The 11,425-nt window shown below is 55.6% G+C and overlaps 1 protein-coding gene across 1 annotated transcript; it reads left to right on the top strand.

Moving 5' to 3' along the window:
* Positions 1-307: 307 nt before the first annotated feature.
* Positions 308-11,396, top strand: OTOP3 (otopetrin 3). The gene is made up of 7 exons (XM_027626329.2): positions 308-879; positions 5,525-5,941; positions 6,031-6,167; positions 6,761-6,819; positions 7,098-7,216; positions 8,835-9,649; positions 10,734-11,396. The coding sequence occupies exons 2-7, from the start codon at positions 5,545-5,547 to the stop codon at positions 10,902-10,904; spliced, it is 1,698 nt and encodes a 565-aa protein (XP_027482130.1). The 5' UTR covers positions 308-879; positions 5,525-5,544; the 3' UTR covers positions 10,905-11,396.
* The last annotated feature ends 29 nt before the right edge of the window (positions 11,397-11,425 follow it).

Consider the following 11,425-nt stretch of genomic DNA (forward strand, 5'->3'; position numbering starts at 1 on the left):
CTTCTAATCCAGGAAAGGCATGAGAAGGATTTAGCAGGGAGAGAACCTGAGAAAGCCAAGCAGAGATTCAAGAGGAGGCCCTGCCAACTAGAAGAGGAGGAAGCATCCGTGGCCAGCCACAGTCAGGTGAAGGGGAGACAGGCTAGAGTGGGGGTCGGGGTGGGGGCTGGGGTGGGAGAGGTGGGAGGAGCAGCACCTGGAGCACTGGGGACTTGAGAGGAAGACGCACCTGGACCCTGCCAGCAGAATGGGGGGGGGGGGCAGGTCTCAGAGGCTGTGCGAAGAGTGAAGAGGGCCAGAGGGGGCGACTTCCCTCCCTACCCGCCTCCTGTCCCGTCAGAACGAGGTCTCTTCAGCCCCAAGTTCACGTTCGATTTAGGGAGAGAGAGTGGAGTGGCGAGGTTGCTGCAAGACCGCGCCTCTCCCGGGTGCTGGGTGGGGTACGAGAAAAGAAGACACCAGAGCTGGGCGGGGAGGGTGTCCAGTCTGTTCCCTGCTTGGCCACCAAAGGAGAGTGTGGCCTGAACCCCTTCGCTGCGGCTTAAGGACGTTGCACCCCTCCCCACCAGGGAGGCGGGCGGTCGCGGGCCCTCTGACCCTGAGGCTGCAAGCCTGCACCGCCTCCCGCCTAGCCGCCTCGCTATTGGCTGCACGGTCCGGGCTGGAGCCCCTGGCCGGGTAATTAACGAAGGATTAATGAGATCCCCAGAGTCAACAGAAAAATCGATAGGCCGAGGAACCCGAGCAGCGGCTGCGCAGTCCCGCGAGGAAAGGGCGTCGGGGGTATCCGGGCGGGTGCAGGGGCCTCACCTGGACTGACGATCGGCGCTGCGCTGGCAGTCGGTGGTCAGCCGGCCGCGATACCCGCCCAGGCCTCAGGTAAGGAAGGCTCCTGGTGGCCCGTCTGGGCACAAGGAGCAACCCTGGACTGCTGGCGGGATATTCCCGGCGGGCACACCCACTTCGCCCCCAAAACTGGGTTCAAAGACAAGGGGCTGCAGGGAGAGGGGAGGGAGGGCGGGATGACTTGGCGGAGACCAACACCTGGAGACCGGAGAACCGGCCCCTCTCTGCCCCCTACTCCAACTCTAGCCCCACGGGGCACCTCCTTTCCGCGGATGGAGCTCACAAAAGTCAGCAGGGCATGCCCCATCCCAGCCGGTCTGGGCTCATACAGGCAAAGGTGGATGCCGAGGCCAGAAAGAAATAAAAACACGGACAGCTGGGTAAAGGGGTGTGGGATTGGGACTGCTTGGACTTCCAGTCTGAGGCATATGTGTAGCGGCTGCCCCAGGCCCCGCGGCCCCTCGAGTGGCTCCTAGAGAAATCCCCAATCTCCCAGCCCCCGCTCAGCAGCCTCCTCCGGAGCTGGCCCTGCGCTCCTAGCCAGGCGCCGCGCCCCGACGGCTGCGCCGCTTTCAGCACCTGTCTCTCATCGCGACCCACAAACTAGTTTGGCGTTCCTGCCCTCCCTTGGACTGGCGTCGCGCCGATGGAAGGGCCAGAGGGCTGCGGATTCTTCCTTGTCAGTCCTAGGTGCCCTGCCCCTCTTCCCCAAGACCCCTACGTGCCCCACCCTGTAACCCTCCCCGCGGCCGAATTCGCCACTTTCAGGGCTCCCTCTAGCGACCGTTGGAGGGTCGGATTGGGGGTGGGGAGGATAGGGAAGATAGGGCGAGGACCCTGGAGAGAGAGGACCCGGAATTTTGTCCTCCAGTGTCCCCTCTAGGCTTGCAGCCCAAGCAAAAACCGCCCTGAGATTCACCAGTAATCCTGACCCTTCCAGCCTCTCCAGGACCTCGGCCGAACTGGAAGGAAATGCACAAGTAGCTAACAGGCTCTATGTGCATTTACATGCTTTAAATCATTTAATTTTTACGAAACCCCTATGAGGTAGGTATTATGCATTAAGTCCTTCGTGTGTTCACTCAAGAAATCTTTACTGAGCATCTTCTATGTACCAGGTACTATTCCATGGTTGTATATCCATTTTACATCATGGGAAACTGAGGCACAGAGAGTCTAAGTAGCTTATCCAAGATCACAGAGGTAGTAAGTGCCAGAATCTGGGCTCTTTTTTTTTTTTAAAGATTATTTTATTTATTTATTTATTTGATAGAGAGAGAAAGCAGAAAGAGAGCACACAAGCTGTGGTGGGGGGTGGAGGGGCAGAGGGAAAGGGAGAAGAAGACTCCCTGCAGAGCAGGCAGCCCGACCTGGAGCTCAATCCCAGGATTCTGGGATCGTGACCTGAACCAAAAGCAGACACTTAACAGGCTGAGCCACCCAAGAGCCCCCAGAATCTGGGCTCTTAATTATTAGGTTATACTGCCCTGGGAAGACGAGGGAGATTCTGGGGAAGGCCGAAAAGGAGCAGTTAGAGTTGGGAAAAAAGGAGCAGGGAGGTGTCCCTATGAGGCTTATGCTTGCTCAGTTTAGGTGGGGGAGCCTGGGAGGAAAACCAAAGATCATCTCTAAAGTCCCCTGGGCTGGGCCAGAATGGAAAGCACGTAAAGGGAAGGGTCTCTGTCCACGCCTCGGGTGCTGAAATCTCCCCCAGAAAATGGCAGAATCAGTCAGCGAGAGTGTCTTGCCTGTGCTAGGTTTGGAGAGTTCGAGTTAAGCAGGACCTGGTCTCCACCCTGGAGGAGTTCCTGGCTTTGAGGGGAGCCAGCCATGCCCACAGCACACCCACTTTCAATAGATGCTTGGGCAGGGAGAGAATGCTTCCCAGGCGAGGTGCTTAAGGTAGATTGTGAGGATGGGCAAGAGTCATTGGTGGAGGGTAGCAGGTAAGACAGGGAAGAGCAGGCTCCAGGAGTGAAGGGGGGAGGCAGGAAGCCACACAAGAAATGCGGAGCCCTGGAGCCCTCTGGCTAGGCCTGGATCAACATGGGGGCAGGTGCCCGAGTTTGACAGAAGGGTCGGACAGGGAGGGGGGAAAACTGGAGCAAAGATGACAGAGAGGACTGGGAAAGGGGGACAAAATCACTTGTAGAATCTTAAAGAGAGGACTGAGTTTTCTTATTCTATTTGCCATAAGAGAACCAAAGAAGGTATAAATACTGAGCAAGTTCACATGGGAGTGTGGGGGCTGGAGAGGCTGTACTTTAAAGCCAAATGTGGTAAGGATCTTTTGGAAGTTACAGAGAGGAAAAGGCTAAAGCTTCTGAAGCTCCAAGTCCACAGGCAAAGACAGAACAAAGCACAGTGAGTTAAAACGGATCGAGCATGATAGGTGATGCTCCAGCAACAAGCATGGGGTGCAGCGGGGATACCTCGTGCAGCCTTGGCATGGAGTTCAGGAAAGGCTGCTTAGAGGAGGTGGAGTTCTGCTTTAAGATGCAATCAGCCAAAGGGCAATGGGGTGGGCATTATGGGCAAAGGATGGCATGTGGGTGGATAGGGAGGTGAGAAAAAGCCAGCACACCCTGGGAGCTGCAGCAAGATGACACAGCCCACAGCAGGGAGTGGGGTCTGAGGACCATGCTAGAGAGGTAAGCCAAGGGCAGACCAGGAAGCAACAGAAGCTAGCCTCCAAGCCCGGGTTAAACATGCACTGCCTGGTTTCGTTTTGAAAGGTTGAGCAGGCCATGCGAGGTAGTTTGGACTTTATACTGAGGGCAATTGTTTGCCTTTTTTTGATTTATTATTTTAACCCAAGTATAATTAACATACATTGTTATATTAGTTTCAGGTGTACCCTATAGTGATTCAACAATTCTATACATTCGTCAGTACTCATCACGATAAGTGTGCTCTTAATCCCCAACATGTACTTCACCCACCTCCCACCCACCTCCCCTCTGTAACCACCAGTTTGTTCTCTATGTTTAAGAGTCTGATTTCTCGTGTCTCCTTTTTTCTTTGTTCATTTGTTCCTTAAATTCCATATATGAGTGAAATTGTGGTATTTGTCTTTCTCTGAGTGACTTATTGAAATAAGTCCCAGCAATTGGTTGCCTTTGTTGGGCTCGAAGTAGGAGAGAGTCATAGTGGATGGGGAGAGTCACAGTGGATAAGGAGACAGTCCAGGAGAGAGAGGAGGGGGCCCTGGACTAGGGTAGAGGTTGAGGTCAAGAAAAATCTGAGGGAGACTGTGGACTAGAATGGACAGGTGTGGACCCGAGAGATGGAGGGTTGAGGGGAGAGACAAGGAGTGTGCCCAGCTACCTGCTGGGAGAGGTGGGGATGAAGACGCCACTCGCTGAGATAGTGCAGGCCTCCTACAGCCTGGAGGATGGGGACAGAGAACACTTGGAACCCTGGGCCCAGAGCACCAAGCATGTAAGGGCAGTGGCAGCCCCAAGGGAAAGCACCAGAGGTGGCTGGGGATGGTGAGAGAGTCTCCCAGGTCAGCTGAGGAGAAGCCCAGGGCATCCCCACTCTCTACTGTGGCTTCAGTCCCACAAGGAATGGGTACCCGAAGGGCCCACAGGGGAGCATGTTGGACTCCAGGCTGGGGCCCTGAGCTGCAGGTATGGGGTGACCAAATATCTGGGCCCAGGAGAGACGTGACGAAGAGTTGGCCTGAGTGAAAGCTTGAGGAAGGTGAGGAAGTAGCAGGAGACATTGAGGGAAAGAGAAAAAGGCAAGGATGGTGTTCCCCATGTTGTGCTTGGCATTCACAGGTCATCCGGGATTCAGGGTTGGGGAGATAGTGCATATAGAAGTCAGTTCTGTCTAAGTCTGGGGCATAGCATGCATGCTGATCCCAACCTGTTCCTTGTTCACAGCAAACATTGCAAGTCAATCCCAGAACTTTCCCTCCTAAACTGTAATGTGCTTTAAAATTAATTTGAATCACATGAACAATGTGCTTTTAAAAACTAGAGCATTAAACCACTCCCAACCCTAGTACCCTCCTCCCTTTCCCAGAAGAAACTCCTGTTGTGAACCTGGTGGGTGTCTTTTAGACCTTTTATATAGGTAATTTTATATATGCCCATATATACCCATAATGGGGTATTATTTCAATGACAACATTCTTTCCCACCAAGCCCACATTCAGCCTCAGGATCCTGCTCAACACAGTGTGCTAGGCAACCATTACCCAACTAACCGTAGTCAGAACAAGGGAGGACATCTACTTGCTCTCCCTGCCTTCAGGAGGGAAATTCCTCCCAGACGTCAGCAGGACACGAGCTGCCTTCTCGTGGTGAAAAGTCACAACCCTGGAAAACGTCCAGCATCCAGACATGATGCAAATGCCCTTGGCTCCCTTGACAGATGTTATTTTCCATCTCAAGATCAGGCACTGAGGCAGAAAGTGGGATAGCCCTGCAGGGGGTTGGGAGGGAGGTATTCCTCCAGCCAATCAAAATAATCCTGATGTTTATTTGGAGCACAGAGAATTTCCATATCCCCTGGTCTGTTTGAACCTCCTCAGGTCCTGTAAAGTAGATAGGGCAGTTGCTGTTATTTCCAACATCCGACCGGGGAGGTTGCATAGCTTGCCCTAGGTCACACAGCAGTTCCCTAACTGAAGGCAGCCTGGCAGCCCACCAGGACCCTCTCTCCCCAGCCCCTTCTCAGGCTCCATCCATGGCCTCCCCAGAAGCACAGGAGACTGGAGCAGCCCCGGCTGAGGGGAGCCAAGTGGACGCGGGGGCCGAGAAAATAGGAGCTCCCGCCTCGCCCCGCCAGAAGTCCTGGCTGGTGCGGCACTTCTCCCTGCTGCTGCGGAGGGACAGGCAGGCCCAGAAGGCAGGGCAGCTCTTCTCGGGGCTCCTGGCCCTCAATGTGGTGTTCCTGGGTGGAGCATTCATCTGCAGCATGATCTTCAACAACGTGGCCGTCACGCTGGGCGATGTGTGGATCTTGCTGGCCGCCCTGAAGGCCCTGTCCCTCCTCTGGCTCCTCTACTTTGCTGCCCGCACCACCCGCCACCCACACGCTGTGCTCTACCATGACCCTCACGCGGGACCCATCTGGGTGCGGGGTGAGTGTTGGGCCACTGGGTGGATGGAGAGGGGTGGGGAGGGAGAGCCAGGTCTAGGGGAGGTGCCAACGGCCACCTGGCCCGGCCAGGCTCCCTGGTGCTCTTCGGCAGCTGCACCATCTGCCTCAACATCTTCCGGGTGGGCTATGACGTGAGCCACATCCATTGCAAGTCACAGCTGGAACTCATCTTCCCTGTCATCGAGATGATCTTCATCGGCGTCCAGGTGACAGACGGCTCCCATCCCCATGCCTCATGCACACCCACCCTACCTTTGCATACAGGGCCTGGGGGGGTACACACATACCACAGCTCCCCACTAATGTCTGCCTCCACGTGCCCACATCCACGCACACCTACATGTACCTGCATCAGCACACCCAACGTGTCACTGAAATGCAGACACCTATAAATACATCTGCCCGCGCATACCTGCATATAACTAAATCTACACCCTCCAACCCCCACCCCAGTTACACAGAGCTCCTCTCAGTAAGGGGTACTGACTACTACTGCTCGCACTCCTGAGCGTTGTGCTAGGCGTTTCTTTGCATCATCATTTCCATCCCCCCGGTAAGTGGGCATCCCCCTGAGGGGTAGGCATTTTAGCTTCATTTTAGAGCCAAGGAGACTGAGGCTCTGAAGTATTCTGCCACTGGCCCAAGATGACCCGGCAAGGAAATAGCAGAGCCAGGATTCCAATCCAGACTTCCTCACTGTCACTTCTGTTGTAAACACACACACGCAATTGGGGCACACATCCCACAGTTCCACCACCACTACCCCCAGCCCCTGGGCTCAAGGCCCCATCTCTTTCAGACCTGGGTGCTCTGGAAACACTGTAAGGACTGTGTTCAGGTCCAGACCAATTTCACTAGGTAAGATGGGGCACCTTCTCTCCCTCCAACTCCTGGAGCTCCCTGTCCCCCACTAGTGCCTGTTCCCACAACTTCTTTGGACATGATGTCCCTGGGGTCACGGGTTAGTCTGGGAAGGGGTCCCAGGTGGCTCCTAGGGCTGCCTCCCCTGTAGTCCTCATGCCAGATGGGATCTGGCTTTGGGAAAGCGTGCTCACCCCAAAGGCAGTGGTGATGAGGGCGGGGCACCTGGGGACCCGGCCAGGCTGTGTGGGCAGAGAGTGTGGCACCTCCTCCAGGTGTGGCCTAATGCTGACCCTGGCCACAGACCTGCTGCTGTGGGTTCTGGCTGTCACCAACGACTCCATGCACCGCGAGATCGAGGCTGAGCTCAACACCCTCATGGAAAACTTCTCAGGTACGGAGGAGACATGATCCCCCAGCCCCAAATGCACGCACACACACACACACACACACACACACACACACACACACACACACGTACACGCGCACACACACGCTACACTCCCTCCCAAAGCGGGAGCAAACTCTGGAGGCCAGATGACAACTAAACACTGGTAGACATCCTGCCCTCATTCTGTGCCTGTCCCATCGGGTGCTAGCACCCTACAGCCCTGCTCCAGGCATCCGCCTCGCTGACAGCAAAATAGCCACTAATCCTGGCTGAGCTATTCACGGGTAAGTCCAGCTGTGCACCCCACCCCTAGTATTTGCATTTTACTTGCAAGAAACTAAAAAGGTTTCAGGACTGAAAGGATTGTCTTCTGAACACAATTGCAGATACCTGGACATATCAGGAGGGACAGAAGATTTCAGGGCAGAAAGAACTCAGAGAGTTCCATGTGCCCAATCCCCTACCTGTCCATTCTGCCCTTAGAGGCTGTATCTCATAAACCTACATGTGGGACACAGCCATACCTGCACGTATAAAGCACCCCCCCCAGGTGGCATCACCATCCTGACCTGTGTACAGCCAAGCTTTCCCAGCACATTCATGCATTTACACACCCACATGCCAAAGTCATGACCCGCCTGTGTACTGTGGACATTCTTTACACTCAGATACATTTTTCAGAAGAGCCGTGCAAAGAGAATTTTTTTGGCAAGTGACGCCATGATTCTTTTATTATTAAAAAAAATTTGAACATACAGATGAGTAAAAGAATGGGATATACCTATCACCTAGATGTAATAATTATTAACATTTTGCCATATTTATTTCAATTTTTTGCTGAATTACATTACGGAGATCACAGCATTTCATCTCAAAACATTTTAGTGCATATCCCTTTAAAATATTTCCTTACACTACCACAATGCTCTTATAATTTCTAACAGAACTCCTCAACATCATCCCCATCTTCTCCAACGATCTATATTCAACTTTCTCCAACCAGCGTATGAAATGTCTTCTACGATGGTGTGTTCAAACACGCAATACGTTCGGTTGTTCTATCCCTTAAGTCTCTGTTTTCCTAACGGCATTGAGGTTTGTCAGACGGCTGCCTAGTGGTGGCATTTGACTTGTGCTCCTCTTCCCTGCTTTGCCTGCAAACTGCAAGTACGGACCAAAGTCTTGATTCAGGTTAAACACTCTGGGCACCAGCGTTCCACAGGTGATGCTGCGTTCTTTGCAAGGCACCTGATGGCGAGGCTAGATGCCTGATTACCCCACAGTGCATGCTGCTGTGCATTCAGGTTATAAAGTTGTAGATTCTCCCTTGTGCCTGACCAGTGATCCGTAGAGGTGACATTCGGCCTCAAAGAGACACCATGTGTTGAATGCTTTAGGAAGGCTTGATGCCTGAAGCCTGGAATCCTTTTGCAAAGAAATGACCATCCTGTGATTTCTGATTTTCTGTCTCTGGGCCTCAGTTTCCATGTCTGGAAAAATGGGCGGCTGGGTCCTTTCCACCTCTGGCATACTCCAGGGGTATGGGACTGATTTGTGCAGCTGGTTTCCTCCGAGCAAGGCCCACCTGAGTGACGATCCCTTCCCGCCCTGCCCCTGCCAGGCAATGACACCAACACCTGCCTCTGTCTCAATGCCACGGTGTGCGAGGTCTTCCAGAAGGGCTACCTGATGCTCTACCCCTTCAGCACCGAGTACTGCCTCATCTGCTGCGCTGTGCTCTTTGTCATGTGGAAGAACGTGGGCCGCCGCCTGGCACCCCACACAGGCGCCCACCCTGACACCCCTCCCTTCCACCTGCACGGGGCCATCTTTGGGCCACTGCTGGGCCTGCTGGTACTGGTGGCAGGCGTGTGCGTCTTCGTGCTCTTCCAGATCGAAGCCAGTGGCCCGACCATTGCACGCCAGTACTTCACCCTCTACTATGCCTTCTACATAGCCGTGCTGCCCACCATGAGCCTGGCAGGCCTGGCGGGCACGGCCATCCACGGGCTGGAGGAACGAGAGCTGGACACGCTCAAGAACCCCACCCGCAGCCTGGACGTGGTGCTGCTGATGGGCGCCGCGCTGGGCCAGATGGGCATCGCCTACTTTTCCATCGTGGCCATAGTGGCCACTCGCCCCCATGAGCTGCTCGACCGCCTCATCCTGGCCTACTCGCTGCTGCTTATCCTGCAGCACATCGTTCAGAACCTCTTCATCATCGAGGGCCTGCACCGGCGTCCGCTCTGGGAGACGGCGCCCGAGGGCCTGGCGGGGAAGCCGGAGGCTGAGCCACCCCGCCGGGGCTCCCTGCTGGAGCTGGGCCAGGACCTGCGGCGGGCCTCGCTGGCCTACATCCACTCCTACAGCCACCTCAACTGGAAGAGGCGGGCACTCAAGGAGATCTCGCTCTTCCTCATCCTCTGCAACATCACGGTGAGTGGAGAGGAGCTGGGGGCGGGGCGGGGCGGGGGGGCGGGGCTGGCCAGGCGCATTCGTGGACCGTTGACCATCCCAAGGGCAAATGACCTGTCCCTTGTATTGTCAAGGACAACTGCCTCTTTCCAACTAGCCCCATGCTGCTTGAGAGCAGTGTCCCCCCAGCATCCTGCAAGGTGCCTGGCGTGAGTGAATGTGCCAAACATGTAAGACTTCCACCCTCAGCAAGTTCACTCTCTAGTTGGAGAGACACCGGGGACACCAAATAATTGATCATCCACTGAATTTGGCCGAAGGAAGAGATCGTTAAGTGCCTGGTTTTCTAAAAACTCTCTAGCGGGAGGAGTTGACGATGACTGCTAGGTGTGTGGCAGCTGAGGTCACACGTCCGCCTCTCCATGCTGTCCCTCAGCAGCTCACTGATTCGGCACGCTAACCCCGTGCAGCAGTGCCCGTTAGGTGCCATCACTGCCTCTGTTTGGCAGATGGGGAAACTGAGGCTTAGGTGGTCCCACAGCCCGTCAGCGGCAGTGCCAGGACAACTAGGGCGGTCTGAGGGCGTGTTTGAACACCACAACCCAGGTGCGTCGCACTGGAAACACCTCAAGTGGTGAAGCCCCCGCCACAGGCAGACCACATGCCATAACCTGGCCCGAAAGTGCAGTAGGAGCTCAGAAAAGGCAGTGCGGGCCCAAGGGGCCAAGGAAGGTCTCATGAAGGTTGAGCCTGGGTCTTGAGAAAGCGGCAGAATTTGGACAGAAGACAGGGCCCGGCGGAGGGAGCAGAGAGAGTCAAGAAGGTGGTTGAGGTCAGGGCAGAGGGGAGCCCAGCTTGATAGAGCAGGCTGGGCCATGGGTGGTGGCAGTAGAGCCTCATGGTCCACCTGGAGTTCAGGCTGGCAAGCTGGTGAGGTGGCTGTGATATGGGGGGGGGATGTAGCTGGGGGGGGGTGGGGGCAGCTGGCTTTGAAAGCCCAGGGCTGAGGGGATATTAGGGTGAGGGTCTGCCCCCCCCTCCGAGAGGAGTCCCCCGGGGCACGGAGAGCCCTCTCCCCCACTCACTCCCCTCCTCTCCTCCCCAGCTGTGGATGATGCCCGCATTTGGCATACACCCGGAGTTTGAGAACGGGCTGGAACAGGACTTCTATGGCTACCAGACGTGGTTCACCATCGTCAACTTCGGCCTGCCTCTGGGGGTTTTCTACCGCATGCACTCCGTGGGGGGGCTGGTGGAGGTCTACTTGGAAGCCTGAGGCTGCCCAAAGACCAACCCCCAGCAGAACTCCAAAATGCCAAGGCTGGGGAGAAGGTAGCCCAGAGCCTCTGAGCAGGGGCGCCTAGACCAGACTGGGTTCCCCATAGCCTCCCCCCTCCCCAGATCCTCACTGAGGTGGGGGGCAGCGTCTGCAACCCAAGACCAAGGGCAGGGCCTGGACACTGAGCTTCTGATGCCCATGCCTGGGACGTGCCTGCCCCTGCTCACCACCACAATCAGTACAGCCCAGGGTACACCCCGGGAAGCCTGAGTCGAGGAGGGGTGCTGCCACCAGCCCGGCCGGCCTCAGGGGTCTGCCTCCTTCTGTGGGAGGGCACTTGGTCAGAGCTCAGCCCAGGACATCCCAGAAGCTTGCAGCCCCGAAGGCAGCCCTGGCCCTCCCTCCCCACGTACTCTGTCTCCTAATGAGCTCATTAATTAGCTACCAGGCAGGGTTCAACAGCTCTCTCCTGCTGCCATAAACCCTGTTTGTTTGATCGATTACATTCAGGCTTCGTG

The sequence above is a fragment of the Zalophus californianus genome, chromosome 16 (assembly GCF_009762305.2).
Source record: "Zalophus californianus isolate mZalCal1 chromosome 16, mZalCal1.pri.v2, whole genome shotgun sequence".
Lineage (NCBI taxonomy): Eukaryota > Metazoa > Chordata > Mammalia > Carnivora > Otariidae > Zalophus > Zalophus californianus.

What these genes read in the sequence shown, in the direction of transcription:
- OTOP3 (XM_027626329.2), top strand. Translation starts at nt 5,545, where the DNA reads ATGGCCTCCCCAGAAGCACAGGAGACTGGAGCAGCCCCGGCTGAGGGG. An exon ending in GGGACCCATCTGGGTGCGGG is followed by an intron (nt 5,942 to 6,030) that starts GTGAGTGTTGGG and finishes TGGCCCGGCCAG; the next exon opens with GCTCCCTGGTGCTCTTCGGC. An exon ending in CCTCATGGAAAACTTCTCAG is followed by an intron (nt 7,217 to 8,834) that starts GTACGGAGGAGA and finishes TGCCCCTGCCAG; the next exon opens with GCAATGACACCAACACCTGC.